Below are 15,786 nucleotides of genomic sequence, written 5' to 3'. Positions count from 1 at the left end.
CGGGTATAGTCATGGTAGTGAAATACCGGTTTTGCTCTTTCGACATTCTTAGCCCATCTGACACGGAACATCATCGTGTTGTGCAGTCCAGAGTAGTCAAGCTCCCAGATCTCCTTGACCCTTCCGTAAAATCTCTCAGTTGCGCCGTTGTCGATGCTGGTCATGCATTCCATCGTCACCCCTGAGTTCTGATCATCACTGTCCATATCTTTGGCCTCCGTGTAGAACGTGTATCCGTTGATATCGTATGCCTGATAGGTGACGAGGTTGGGCGAGGGGCCATGTGCTAAGGCATATATGAGCAAACCGTCCTTAGAAACCTCCTCCGGGGGATTAGCAATAATATGCTCTTTGAACCAATGCAGGAAAGTGGAGTTGTGCTCTCTAGTAACTTCGGCGTATGTCCTGCATACCCCCCGGTCACGATACTTCTTTGCGATAATTTCTTTGTGCAGTGCCACGAAAGGATCTACCTCGTCTAGGTGTTGTAGCACTACCAAGTTTGCTCTGTCAAAGTCATTGCGTTGATCTGAGTATGCCACGTGCAGTTCCCTGCGACCGTTGGAGTGACCTTCTCCTTCGAGCCTCCCATCGTGCTTGTTAACGGGCAAACCAACACCAACACCAGGCGGCTGGTCTGCGCCATATAGAAAATTCTCGCAGAAAGAGATGCACTATTGTGTCAGATAGCCCTAGACGATGCTTCCATCCGGACGGGACATGTTACGAACGAATCCTCTGATGATCTCATTCATCCTCTCAAACGGCATCATGTTGTGCAGGAATGACAGCCCCAGGTATATTATGTCGTCCACAATATGGACACACAGATGCACCATGACGTCAAAGAACGCGGGCGGGAAGTACATCTCAAGCTCATTCAGTATCACAACGATCTTTTCCTGTAGCCTTCGGAGCTGCTTCACACTGATCGACTTTCGAGAGATGACGTCGAAAAAGTTGCAGAGACCAATAAGCGTGTCACGGACATGCTTGTCCATTATCCCTCTAAGGGCAACAGGTAGTATCTGCGTCATCATCACATGACAGTCATGGGACTTCATCCCGCTGAACCTTTTCTTGTTCGTGTCTAGATATCTGCTTATCTTGCCACAGTAACCGGAACTAACTTTGACTCTAAATTGATCGATCTCAGCCTGACTTAAGGTGAAGCAAGAAGGGGGGAAATAATCCTCTTCCTTTACTTTCTTGCCCTTCTTCTCCCACGCCTCTGTCTTATTCTCTGTCTTGTCTGTCTTTTTACGGGGCGGCATGTGCAGATCTTCCCTGATATTCAAATCTTGCAAGTATTTTCTTGCCTTCGGCCCATCCTTGGTCTTATCTGGCATGTTCATCAGTGTCGCGAGCAAGCTCTCAAGCACATTCTTACAGATATGCATTTGATCAAGGCAATGAGGTGTGTCGAGTTTGTGCCAGTACTCCAAGTCCCAGAACACAGACCTCGTCTTCCATACCTCCAGCAGTGGCTCTGGCGCCTTTTTCATCGTCTTTCCCAGCGCGGGGCACTGGTTCCAGTTTTTCAACAGCTCATCGATTTCGGCGCCGCTCCTCTTACGTGGAGGTCCTCGATGCTCAGCATGACCATTGAATAGATCTCCATGGTTTCTCCACGGGTCGTCCGGATCGAGCCATCTTCGATGCCCCATGTACACGATTTTCCCAGACCCGCCGTCTTTCCTTGACATTAGCTGCTGAGACGTCATATCATCCATGCACCGCGTGCATCCGCAATACCCATGGCACACCTGGCCTGCGACATATCCGTAACCGAGATAGTCGTGCACCGTCGTGATCAGCGCGGCTCTCATGTAGAAATACTCGCCTTTGTTGGCGTCCCATGTCTTGGCTGGTGTTTTCCATAACGTGTCTAACTCCTCTTGAAGTAGCCCCAGATACAGATTAATATTATTTACTGGTTGTTTCGGCCCTTGAATCAGCATGCTCATGTGAATGTACTTCGACTTCATGCACAACCAGGGGGAGGTTGTACATCCATACAAACACAGGCCATGTGCTATGGTTGGTGTTCTGGTTGCCAAACGGATTCATGCCATCGGTACACGCGCCGAGCACAATGTTCCTTGCATCACATTTGAAATACCGATAGAAGCCGTTCAACGCTCTCCACTGGCTTCCATCCTTGACGTGTCTCAGCTTCGGATCATCTCCACCATCGGGCTTCTTCCTCTCCGCGTGTCAGCGCATGAGCTTTGCTTCCTTGGGATCTACGAAAATACCGCTGGAGACGGGGAGTGATCAGTAAGTATCATACAACTTTCTGGGGACATTTCTTTCCGGCCTTCTTGTATCGAGAAGCATTGCACACCGGACAGCTTGTATTTTCCGCGTGCTCCTTTCGATAAATTATGCAATCGTTGATGCATGCATGGTATCTAACGTGCGGCAGATCAAGAGGGCACACGATCTTCTTGGCCTCATCCACACTAGTAGGACATAGATTCCCCGTGGGAAGAACATCCTTTAGGTACTTGAGATGCTCATCGAGGCTAGTGTCTGTCCATTTGTTTTTAGCCTTCGTCTTCAGGAGTTGGAGCGTGAAACTCAAACGGGTCACCTCAGGATTGCAACCATCATACAATGGAGTGTTCGAGTCTACCACGAGTTGCTGTAGCTTAGCCTCCTCTCTAGAAGCAGCTCTCTTAGTACTCGTCTCCTTGCGAAGCAGTGCTTGAACATGAGGGTCCCGCATGGTTGAACTTAGTACCGACGAACTCTGTGGCGTGGAGTCCACGTTCTCTCCGCCGCCATGTCCGGCCCCTTCTCCTCCGCCATGTCCGGCCCCTTCTCCGCCGCCATGTCCGGCCTCTTCCGCGCCGCCATTATCGATCATCTCTTCGTCTTGCCACGTGTCGTCATTGCCTGACCCGTCAGCGTCCTCAACATCATCATCCTCATCTTCAATTATCCACCGAGTGTAGCCATCCATGAAACTAGTCATGAGCAGGTGCGCTTCGACACGACCTTCGTCATAGGGGTCGAGCCAAACTATTCCTTTGCACCTTCGACACGGAAATAAAACCTCTGCCAGGTTATTTTCTTCCATGTCCTGCACCGGCGACCGCAACCACCTGTCCACCATCGTTCCACTGACCATCATGAACGCCTGCACGGTAATAATAAACAAATTGATTATAAAAATGTGTGCATGCATCAAAGTCATACAAAATTTGGCATGACCTTCCCTAAAAATAGGATATATAGATCTAGAGTTTGCCCGGAATTCGCAGAAACGGAAATAAATCGACATTTCGGCAAAACATAGGCAACTCACAAGCACAATTCGGCTTCAACTCATGCCACACACACAATTTCCATCATATCACCCAATTATCATATCGCACACACATACACATATTTCCATTCTTGCAAAAGCATGAATTTTTAATCACACACCTATCTCGAGATCGAGCACACGGCGGAGAGATGATGATATAGTAGGGAGATCAAAAGTGGACAAAGCTAGATCTAGTTAGGGGGCACATAGGTAGCTAATTTGGGAGGAGACAACTTCAACTAGTGGTGGGGGAGGAAAAAGAGAAAGGAGATGCATTAATGGAGGTGGTGTAGTTAGCTAGGAGTAATAAAGAGAAAGGTAGATAGAAGAGGGAGAGTAATGGGGGAGAAGTATTGAGGAAGAGAGGAGGTGGGAGGTAGGGGAAAGTGAGGAAGAGAAGAGATGGGGGAGGGGGAGGGGGAGGGAAAAGGTGGCATTATGCTGCGTCTTAGCAGTAGCGCGGGTGGTTAAGCGCGCTTCTGCTAAGAGCATAGCAGCAGCGCGCTTCATGCGCACGCGCTACTGCTAAGCGGGGCCCACCATGTGGCCAGTTTCAAAATTAGCAGTAGCGACAATAAAAAAAGCGCGCTACTGCTATTACTTTAGCAGTAGCGCGGGTGGCAGAGGTCGCTTTTAGTAGCAGCGCGGTTCAACTGGGCCGCGCTACTGCTAACTGAGTAGCAGTAGCGCTTGTTTTGAATCAGCGCTACTGAAAGTTAGCAGTAGCGCCTCTTTTTGTACCGTGATGCTGCTAAGATTCTGTGCATAAGGTTTCCCCTAGAAGTGGTGGGGGCAAAGGTTGCAGGGTTAGCCGCAGTCAGCAGGCATGCGTGAGACTCGGCCACCTTCCCATCTAGGATTTCGCGTGCGCGGAGTGCGTCCATTTGATCTAAGGGGGGGTCGCTTCCCCCTGAAAATGATGGCCGATTCCGCCGCGAGCTTAGCCAGGTGGCCTAGTGTGATGCCCAGATAATTAAGCTACAGTAACCCTATAGTAATGACGCCACATCACCACGGTTACTATTGATAAACTCGCATTAATTCAACCCCCGATCAAATTCAAATTTTAAAATCAAGTGAAAGTATAAAAGGTTTCAAACTTTAAAACTAAAAAGTTCAAATTGTTGCAAATAATCATTTGTTATGAATTGTGGTGAACCAACATTTTAAAAGGTGCTTGAATGACCTAAAATAAATTAAAACAGAATAAAAACAATTAGTTAAATGCCTTTTTCAAATAATAAAATATTAAAATATTTGTTTTAGTTGCCCAAACTTATGTGGCAGTGGTATAATTACAACACAACTTTAGGTGTTGATCCTGTTTTTATTTATGAAACTATTTGCTTTTCAAAAAGAAAAGAAAGCTCAAAAAGTAAATAAGAGAGAGAGAGAGGCCCACTGAACCCTGGGCCTAGCCAACCTGGGCCGGCCCAGCTCCCCCGCACCGGATGCCCAACCCGCTCCTTCTTGTTCCTCGGTCCATGACCGCTACAGGGCGCGGGTTCCGCCCGACCATCTCGCCGGCGGTGGGCGAGAGGATAAGGCCGACGCCTCGGCCTTCCCCCTGCCACCTCTCCCACTTGCTCCTCCCCACACACTCGCCCTCTCCCCTCCCCTCCTCAGATCCGCCGAGGTGCGCTCGCCCGAGCAGGCTCGTCGTCGTTGTCTCGCCGTGCGCGTGGCCACCGGCCTTTGTGCTCCGTCCTCTCGTGTCCTGGGAGGTCCTCGGTGTCGACTACGTCGCCTGCGTAGCTGGGTTGAAGACGACGAGCCGCCTCGACGCCGGCTGCCCCGATCTCCGTCGTCGGACGCCACCGCACCACGCTGCTCCATCCTCCCCAACTCCGACCATCGCAGCACGTCCCCGGGCCTTCTCTGCAACGGCCGTGAGCTTCTCCCCCTCATCCCCCTCTCCTTTCGCTCTCGCGCGCCTCCTAGCTAGCTCGCCCGCCGTCGCCCGAGCGCGTTGCCGCCGACGAGCTCGGCGCTGTGGCCATGGTCGCCTTCACATGCGGCCGAGCGCCGCATCGTGCTCCTGGGGTTCCCAGGGGCCCAACGGGCGCGTCCGCTGCTCTCGCCAAGCCCCGTAGCCTGATCCCCGCCAACGCCCGTTTCGGCCGTCCGCCCCGCTCGACGCCGTCGTCGTTGCAGCCCGCCCCCGCCTGAGCTAAGGCCGCAGTTGGATGCGCCGCTCCTCCCGCGTCCGAACGAGCCCGGCCGAACTCGAAACGGCCCCCTGTGGCGCTTTTCCGGCGAAGTCCCGAGCTGCGCCGCCGCGATCTGCGTCGTCGGAGCTTCACTGCCGGCCACGCCAACGTGGCTGGCCTGGCCCCACCTCCGGGCCACTGCCAGTGGGCCCCGCGGGCCCCGTTGACTGGGTTGACCCAGTCAACATGCTGACAGGACAACCTAGTACCATTGACATGCGGGCCCCATAGTTTTTAAGTTAATTAAAACGTTTTTTAACTAAAATTAATTAGTTAATCTAATTAGTCATTGACATGTGGGGCCCAACCACTAATTAACTCTGTTTAGCTAAATTACACTGCTGTTAGCCCCACTGTCTATGACAGGTGGGACCCAGCTGCCAGGTTTAACCTGAGCAGCCGCGGTTGTCCTGTTGACCTCAGCTGACATCATGCTGACGTCATATTCCATTTCTGTTATTTTGAATAATTCCTGAAAATACTTTAATATTTAGAAAATCATACAAATTAATCCGTAGCTCGGATGAAAAAGTTTTATGATGCCTCGAGTGCACTTGTATTCGAGGCCTCGAGGCCCCTGGCTTGTATTATGATGCTTGTATGACTTATTTTATTTTTAGAGTTGTGTTGTGATATCTTCCCGTGAGTCCCTGATCTTGATCGTACACATTTGCGTGCATGATTAGTGTACGATTGAATCGGGGGCGTCACACCTAGCGGACCCGCCTCGAGTGCGGAAAAGGAACGGTTGGAAGAACTAGTAGGGGGTTCTGGGGTACCTGTCTCAAGGTTCCGGGCAGCAGCCCGGATCTTCATCTCCTCGGGGATGGACAGAGCCGGGCTGCCGACCGGTCTGGCTACATCGATCTGTGCATTGCGATGAGAGGGAGTAACAGGGGTTGAGGCAGACCGAGCCCGCCTGGAGTAGGCCATCGTCCATGGAGGAAGGGGGTGGGAGGCCACCGGGGTGGTCACCGATGCCTCGGCAGCCACCGAATCGACCAGCAGAGCGATCGTCCCGGACGATGGACAGACGGTATCGGTGTCGGTGTCCACGCACCTGTGCGACGGCGGCGGCGTGGGTCGAGAGACTCCTTAAGGACGGCCAAAGCGAGCGAGGTGGTGTTGGGGAGCACGTCATCAACTAGGGAGCGCGGGGAAGATGCCGGAAGAACCACAAGCCCAACGGTAGAGGTGTCGCTCGCGGAGGCCGAGGGATATGGAGACCCCCCCCCCTCCGGATGGAAGAGGTCCCTTGCAGCGGCGTGGGAACGCCCAGTGCCCCTCCCCCCGGCCCAGGGCGGTCCTCGAGCGGTCGAGGGAGCAGTTGGGGTTGTCGGGGTCGTCGTGTCGAGGTCAGTGACGGCCATGGTAGTCACCGCCCCCTTCTGGGCCACCACCAAACTTTCCATCATCCATGAGGCGAGGGCGGCCCACATGGTTAGGTGGTTCAGGAGCAATCTTGAGGTCGAAGTCTCGGTCGTTGAAGAAGACCCAGACCGTAGCACAGAGTTTCGAGGAGTCTAGAGATTTGACCTTGACTCGTACCTCCTCCTCCTTGCGAAGCGAGAGCTCATCCACCACGACCACCTTGCCAAGGATGTGGGACATGTTGTGAATAACCCGCTCGTACCTCGCAATGTCCGGGAGCCCGGTGATGAGGATCCATGTCATGTCAAGGACGACAACCGCTTTGGCGTCGACGACCGGCTCCGAGATGTCCACCACCAGTTTGTTGAGGGCCAGGGTGATCTCGTCGCTACGGGTGCATAGGCCAAGGCTAGTCGAGTCGTGTAAGATCACGCTGAACACCAAGCCCGAGGTAGGTGTCACCTGCCAGTCCCACTGACAGCGACATAGGTGGTTGAGCTCAGCCTCGATCATTCGGGCAAGGCGACGCCCTGCCCCAAGACTGTCACAATCGCCCAGAATGAAGGGGTCGGAGATGGGATGTCTGGAACCTCGATGTGGAAGAAGCCCATGCCCTCGATGCCATGACCATACATCATCAACTCCGCGGACACCGGCTGGTCGGGGCAAAGAAGCATGGGGTGTCCGGGGTCCTTGCATAAGTAGCATCATGACGGGTTGGGGCAGGAGACTTGGAAGTGATCGGTAAGCCCACAATTGAAGCACGGAGCAGCTTCACGGGAGGGGTCACCGGCCGGAGCAATGGAGGAGACCACGGCCGCGGGGGGTTGAGCATGCAGGGCCCCGGCCGCGCGCGCGTTCCCCTTCTTCGTCTTCTTCTTTGCAACCGGTCGGCCCCGGTTGGTGTTGGCCCCATTGGTAGGGAGGAATTGGGGTTGGTTCCTTGGTGGCTAGTATCGCTGTTCTAGGGACGCCAGGGGGTGCTGCTGTCGGTTGGTAGGAGCCTGAGAGCGCCTGGTCAGGGAGGGGTTGTGCTCGCGTCGGCGTTGAGGCGACGAAGAACGACACTACAGCGAGCGGCGATCGGTCGGGGAACGGGGTCGGTCACGCCAATCCTCCCGAGTAGGGGACCGTTTGTCGGAGTGAACCGGTGAGCGGCGGTCGGCGCGCATCAGACCGGCGAGACTCTCGACCTGAGTGGCCGGTATACTCCCGGGCGGGACCCCTGGAGCTGCCTACACAGCTCGTCCTTGCGTCGTTGCACCGTCGGAGAGGGGACTCGGTTGTCTCGGCGGGCGTCGAGGCTGTGCTTGGGCTGGCCACCATCGTCGCCCCATTCCGGAGGCATGGCCGAGGCGGGCGACGGGGGGAGGCGGGCCGGTGGCGTGAGGGACGTATAAGGACGCGGTCATGCGGAGGGAGGGATTGCACGAGGGGTGGAAGCGGAGGCAACTGAGCCGAATCGAGGAAGTGGGAAACCCTTAGGCAGCCAGATGCTCCAGATCCTCAGGTGAGTGGTGGACCAATTGGGCCCCTCCAATGCCGATCCGGAGGCCACCGAGGGTCCATATGGTAGGCTAGGGGCCCGAGACACGGCCCAACTAGAGGGTGGCCGATGCGGCCCCGGAGCAGTTTTGTGGCCCGTTAGGGAGCGCCGAAGCCCATCCGAGCCACCCGGGGAATGGCGGGGCCTAGGGTTCCAGGTGCTCCCTAGGATGGCAGGGCGCCGCCAGTGTGCGGCGCCTATCAGCGCGAGCGAGGGGAGCCGGAGGGGGCACGACGGCCACACCCGGGCAACGGGATGGGACTAGGGCGTCGATGAACGGCGGGCCGGGAGTCGAATCGGGGGCGAGCAGATGGACGGAGGAAGTCGACGCCGGCGAGGAATCCATGCGCCAGGAGATACATGCAAGCTACAGTACATACGCTTTCACCTTAAATGATACTTATTTGGCACTCAAGTACATTAGAGATAGGAAGCTAAGAAAATACAGTATATAACAACTTTAGACATACTACAATACATTCGTAAATAAATTCATCTTGTTTATTACATTAATTAACTAGGACAACCATGTGTCAACTACACTTGACACTTTTCAGATTCCTAATGACAAATAAAACCGATGCCCTTTTCCTAGGTATACCCACACCGGTTTCCAGATCTTGCTTACACACACTTAATGATAACGACTGAATTAGAAAACCAAGCACACTGCACACACACGACACGCACACTTGTATTACAGGCACCACGAAATCTACAGTAAAGCAGTGTTGCAGAAATGGAAAAACTTCCAAAGCAGCTGAGGCTCTCATTAGGGCAATGCCACCCGGGAGGCCTTGCAGTTCTCCACGATGGCCTTGGATTTGGTGTACAGGGACGTCAGATGACCCTGCCTCTGTGAGAAGGCCTGGCGAAAGAGCCTGATATCCTGCTTGAGCTCCTCCATCTTGTACTTCTCGGTCTCCAGCTCCTTAAGCAGCCCCTCTTTCTCATGATCTGTGTCGTGCTTCGACTTGGAGAGCTCTTGTCGCAAGGATGAGTTTTCCTCCTTGAGCAGCTCAAGCTCCTTCTCGAGAGTTGTGCATCTTGCTTTTGAATCCTCGAGCTGTTGCCTATCGGAGCTGCATGCAGTTTCTAGCCTAAGGCATCTCACGTCAATGGGCTCCTCTAATGGCACAACCTGTGCAGACAAGACAAGCATTGGCAGCGACAAAAGTGTTACTCTGGTGGCGAAATTTAGCAGCTCAATGACAAATTATCATTTGCAATCAAAAAAAAAAACTAGCAATGGCCAATGGAGTTCATCAGTCTTCAGTTTTGACACTAGGAAAACCTGAGTCAATTTGATACTTGAGGATGATTTTAACACTTTTTTTGGAGAATTCAGAATATACCACCTGCTAGATGGAGAAGTTACGCCTTCTATAAATCAGGCATCTGCATTAGTACAATGAAATCTTTAAATGGCATCACCGAGTAACTTGCTCTGGAGTTGAACTTGTGCCTTGATTCAAACCTGTGGTTGGATGGTTAGGAAGGTGGTTGTACCCTAGCCCACCATGGATAAAACCCCAAGTTTGACACTTGTCTCATAAATACAGAATATTCTTTGTGGGAGGCAAAATTCCTGTCTATAGCAAGGTGCATGTGGTGACTTCGTCAATGTCAAGACCCGCCGGCTAAGTCTCTTCAAGGTGCTCATAGGGGAAGGGTGTCGGTGTGTGCCTTCATAAGGGTGAATGTATGTGAATGCATGTAAGCCTCTGCGCCTCTGTTGTGTTTCTCAAAGAAAAAAGGCAGTCTGATTGTGTGAGTGCTACACATGTTGAGTAAGAAATTCTTACTTAGAGCATCTCTACTCGCCCCCCTCCTCCTTGCGAAGCGAGAGCTCATCCACCACGATCACCTTGCCAAGGATGCGGGACATGTTGTGAATAACCCGCTCGTACCTTGCAATGTCCGGGAGCCCGGTGATGAGGATCCATGTCATGTCAAGGACGGCAACCGCTTTGGCGTCGAGGACCGGCTCCAAGATGTCCACCACCAGTTTGTTGAGGGCCAGGGCGATCTCATCGCTACGGGTGCATAGGCCAAGGCTAGTCGAGTCGGGGAAGATCACGCTGAACACCGAGCCCGATGTAGGTGCCACCTGCCAGTCCCACTGACAGCGACATAGGTGGTTGAGCTCAGCCTCGATCATCTCGGGGGAGGCGGCGCCCTGCCCCTAAGACTGTCACAATCACCCAGAGTGAAGGGTTCGAAGGTGGGATGTCCGGAACCTCGATGTGGAAGAAGCACATGCCCTCGATGCCATGACCATACATCATCAACTCCTCGGACACCAGCCGGTCGGGGCAAAGAAGCGTGGGGTGTCCAGGGTCCTTGCATAAGTAGCATCGCGACCGGTTGGGGCAGGAGACTTGGAAGTGACCGGTAAGCCCACAATTGAAGCACAAAGCAGCTTCACTAGAGGGGTCACCGGCCGGAGCAATGGAGGAGACCACGGCCACGGGGGGTTGAGCATGCAGGGCCCCGGCCGCGCGCGTGTTCCCCTTCTTCTTCTTCTTTGTACCCGGCCGGCCGCGGTTGGTGTTGCCCCCATTGGTAGGGAGGAATTGGGGCTGGTTCCTTGGTGGCTGGTATCGCCATTCTGGGGACGCCGAGGGGTGTCGTTGTCGGTTGGTAGGAGCCGGAGAGCACCTGGTCAGGGAGGGGCTGCGCTCGTGTCGGTGTTGAGGCGACGAAGAACGACACTACAGCGAGCGGCAATCAGTCGGGGAACGGGGCCAGTCACGACAATCCTCCTGAGTAGGGGACCGTCTGTCGGAGTGAACCAGTGAGCGGCGGTCAGCACGCATAGGACCGGCGAGACTCCCGACCTGAGTGGCCGGAATACCCCGGGCGGGACCCCTGGAGCTGCCTACGCAGCTCGTCCTCGCGCCGTTGCACCGTCGGAGAGGGGACTCGATTGTCTCGGCGGGCATTGAGGCTGTGCTTGGGCCGGCCACCGTCGTCGTCCCATTCCCGAGGCATGGCCGGGGCGGGCGACGGGGGGAGGCGGGCCAGTGGCGCGAGGGCCGGATGAGGACGCGGTCATGCGGATGGGAGGGATTGCAAGAGGGGTGGAAGCGGAGGCGGTTGAGCCGAATCGAGGGAGTGGGAAACCCTTAGGCAGCCAGATGCTCCCGATCCTCAGGTGAGTGGTGGACCAATTGGGCCCCTCCAATGCCGATGCGGAGGACACCGAGGGCCCATATGATAGGCTAGGGGCGCGAGACACGGCCCAGCTAGAGGGTGGCCGGTGCGGGCCCGGAGCAGTTCTATGGCCCGTTAGGGAGCGCCGAAGCCCATCCGAGCTACCCCGGGAATGGCGGGGCCTAGGGTTGCAGGTACTTCCTAGGATGGCAGGGCCGCCGCCAGCGTGCGGCGCCTATCAGCGCGAGAGAGGGGAGCCGGAGGGGGCACGACGGCCACACCCGGGCAACGGGATGGGACTAGGGCGTCGATGAACGGCCGGAACGGGGATCGAGATCCCAGGAACGGCGGGCCGGGAGTCGAATCGGTGGCGAGCAGATGGACGGAGGAAGTCGACGCCGGCAAGAAATCCACGCGCCAGGGGATACGTGCAAGCTACATTACATACGCTTTCACCCTAAATGATACTTATTTGGCACTCAAGTACATTAGAGATAGGAAGCTAAGAAAATACAGTATATAACAACTTTAGACATACTACAATACATTCCTAAATAAATTCATCTTGTTTATTACATTAATTAACTAGGACAACCATGTGTCAACTACATTTGACACTTTCCAGATTCCTAATGACAAATGAAACCGATGCCCTTTTCCTAGGTATACCCACACCGGTTTCCAGATCTTGCTTACACACACTTAATGATAACGACTGAATTAGAAAACCCAGCACACTGCACACACACGACACGCACACTAATGCAGATACTTGAGGATGATTTTAACACTTTTTTTGGAGAATTCAGAATATACCACCTGCTAGATGGAGAAGTTACACCTTCTATAAATCAGGCACCTGCATTAGTACAATGAAATCTTTAAATGGCATCACCGAGTAACTTGCTCTGGAGTTGAACTTGTGCCTTGATTCAAATCTGTGGTTGGATGGTCAGGAAGGTGGTTGTACCCCAAGTTTGACACTTGTGTCTCATAAATACAGAATATTCTTTGTGGGAGGCAACATTCCTGTGCATGTGGTGACTTCGTCAATGTCAAGACCCGCCGGCTAAGTCTCTTCAAGGTGCTCATAGGGGAAGGGTGTCGGTTTGTGCCTTCATAAGGGTGAATGTATGTGCGTGCATGTAAGCGTCTGCGTCTCTGTTGTGTTTCTCAAAGAAAAAAGGCAGTCTTTGGTTGTATGAGTGCTACACATGTTGAGTAAGAAATTCTTACTTAGAGCATCTCTACTCGCCCCCCCCCCCCCCCAACAGGCCTGCCAGGCCCTTTTTTTATCGCCGGCTCAAAAAAAGTGGCCCAGTCGCGCCCCCAGGAGCCCAAATTTCGCCGGTTAGGGCCGAAATTGGCACCGGCGGACCCAGGCCGAACCCAGCGCGCTGGGCGCCGACCGGGGGCGCCGGGGGAAAGAAAAATGGCGCCAAAACTCCCCGAGCCAGATTCCAACCCCGTGGGCCCGCCGAGTCAGCGACTAGGCATCGTCGTCCTCCTCTCATCGGCTCGGCTCCCGCGCGAATCAATGCCAAGGCTGCCGCCGATCATCCTTCCATTGATCACGGGCGGCGGAGTGAACGCGAGCCACTGCGTGTCCCGCCCTTTCCCGCCACGCGTCCGCACTGCTGCCGCCCCCTCGTCGCTATAAAAGCCGCCTTCGTCGCCGCTGGCCGCACACTCGCCACGCCACAACCATCTCTCTCTCGCCGCCGACCACCTTCTCTCCTTCGCCGTCCTTGCTCTCGCCCTCTCTCCTTCACCGTCAAGCCCGAGCCCATAGCGGAGAGGTTCCCGGACGACGGAGCGGCGGCCAACGGCTTCGGCCGCCGGCATCTGCACGAGTGGGAGGCACGCGTTCTCCACAAGGCCAACTACCTGACGCCACCCGCCATGCGCGTGCCGGGCGCTTGGAGGCTCAACGCCGGAGGCATCCCCGTGCCCCCGCCGCCCTCCGATGCGGAACACGCAGCGAGATCGCGAGGATCCGGGCGTCCTTGCCAGAGGAAGCGCGGCAGCAGCCGAGGTATGCCGCCGACAACCACCCTCTGTGGACGGCGTATTTCCAGCGCCACCACGCCGACCAGCTCCGGCACTTTGGCGCCAAGGGGGCGCCACAACTGCGACGGCCGCCGTCAGTGGTGCGGCGTCCCCGGGCGCACGCTCCACACCGTCCTCAAGCACATCGAAGGCGGCAATGAGCCGCCGTTGGAGTACCCGGCGCTGTCGTTCTCACGCCGGAGCGGGAGCTCGTGGCTGCCAAGGCGCATGTTGGGGTCGTCCTCCTCACCCTCCAGCTCCCGCTCCTCTGGCATGACGCCGCTCGCCGCCGTCAAGCCAGAGCCCTAGGAGACGCCGAAGCGTCGGCGCAGCCCGGCGGCAACCTCGTCATAAACAAGGGTCGCCGCCAACCTTCACCTTCCCGTGGCCATCTTCGCCTGGTCAGGCCGAAGGAGCCAGTGACGCCCGTGGTCGTCAAACAAGAACACGTGGAGATGGCCGCCGACCTCGACACCGGCCTGAAATGGTCGCGCGACGACTACGTGCGGGAGGAGATGGAGCGCTAGCGCCGCACTCTGGAGGAGATCGCCGAGCGATGCCGCGACCGCAAGGAGGATGGCATCATCGTCCTCGACAGCGACGACGAGGCACCGGCGCCGACCAACCCCATCCGCAGCGGCGATCCAGGGCAGGGCTGCAGCAAGGACGGCAGCATGCAAGACGACGACGACGACAGCGGCGACGGCGGCGACTACACCGCCTTCTACAAGCTCCTCGGCATGAACTAGGCTTGGTGCGGCGGCGGTGGCGTATTTTTTTCCAAGTTTTTATGTATGTCTTTAAATTTGTACAAATATGAATGAAACCGCCTAAATTTCGTCCAAAATCGAGACATTTTCTTTGAATTTGAGACCAATTTGCATTTGAAAAATGGTGTCTGGGTGCCAACTTGGGGCGGCGGTTGGGAACCCGAGCGCCCCCATGGCGGAAATATCGCCGGTTAACCCCCAGGAGGCGCTATTCAGTCCCTTGGGGGGCCGAACGGCTGGAGATGCTCTTATTACTATTCAAACATCAAACAACCAGTCCAATCAAGTATGTGTGCTAATAGTTCCCTAAAAAAGTGTGTCAATAGTTGTAACTTATTTTACTATTGTTTCCCTTTTACTCTTTTCTGCAACAACAAAATCCAGAACATTTCTTTGTTAAGGAGTATCAATATTGGTCTAAGAGTCAGTATTAGTCTATAATTCCTTTCTTGTACCTCATGCCTTGTGTAATATGCTCCTTGGGCTATATAATAGAGATATGTTGCACATTCCTAACATGGTATCATGAGCCCTTTAGGGTTGAGGAGGTGGGGGCTAGCTACCCAGGATACTCCGCTGTGAGAGCAGAGGCTCAACGTGGTGATAGTTGCGATGCATGCGGCAACCATAGGGCACGACGACAAACACACTTATGATTAGACATGTGGTCATGCAAAGTGCGAAGAAGGTGCTAAAGCAGTGCTGGCAAGTATTAGATTCATGTTAGTGATTAGATCTATCGAGTTTGGCGCATCAAATAGATGAGTGATGGAAAGTCTAAAATGTCAAAAAGCTTGAAGAGTACATGGTCGTATATTCTATGGTATTCGATGCACATGGCAAAGTGTGGATGACAAGTACAGAAGCAGGTGGAGTGCTATAGATATGGGGCATATAAAAAGTATCTGGTAAAGAAGGTGAGACAACTACGAGGTTGACCTAGGGTGACGATGAAATTCCTTCCAGTGTCAGACATCAATCAAGAAAGAGCAACTGTAGTGAGTTCAGGTAACTCTTAAATGTGGCGTCAAATAAATGAGTTGTTCATTTTTACGCATATCAGGGAATAAGCTGCCAGGATGACAACAATACAACAGTATTGTCAGATATGATGACTCAATGATCAACGTGTAATGGCATTAAAAGGACACTCCAGAAACTGGGAGCACAAACTAAAGTTAAGAACTTTATTTCGCTAGAGCATTGACTATGACGAAGGAAGCAAGTACACTTGCAAGTGGACTCACGTGGAGTATGGTAGTAGTAGCAGTACTCCTGGTATAACCTCAAGTCCAAGGTAGGGTTTGTTAGAATTGTGTCGAATATTTCATACAAGGTAGGTTACAATTGCACTTGGAGTCACATGAT

At 54.1% G+C, this 15,786-nt stretch overlaps 1 protein-coding gene across 1 annotated transcript in view; it reads right to left on the bottom strand.

Annotated features, from left to right (window-relative positions):
• Nucleotides 1–8,878: 8,878 nt before the first annotated feature.
• LOC109733707 (kinesin-like protein KIN-7L) overlaps nt 8,879–15,786 on the bottom strand; it is a 31,460-nt gene continuing 24,552 nt past the window's right edge. The window contains exon 14 of the mRNA XM_020292928.4: nt 8,879–9,584. Within this exon, the coding sequence (XP_020148517.1) occupies nt 9,216–9,584 (369 nt within the window). The 3' untranslated portion in view covers nt 8,879–9,215. The remainder of the gene's footprint in view (nt 9,585–15,786) is intronic.

The sequence above is a fragment of the Aegilops tauschii genome, chromosome 4, assembly GCF_002575655.3.
Source record: "Aegilops tauschii subsp. strangulata cultivar AL8/78 chromosome 4, Aet v6.0, whole genome shotgun sequence".
NCBI lineage: Eukaryota > Viridiplantae > Streptophyta > Magnoliopsida > Poales > Poaceae > Aegilops > Aegilops tauschii.
Note: the sequence above shows the minus strand (reverse complement) of the source record. Positions and strands in the feature narration are given on the sequence as shown.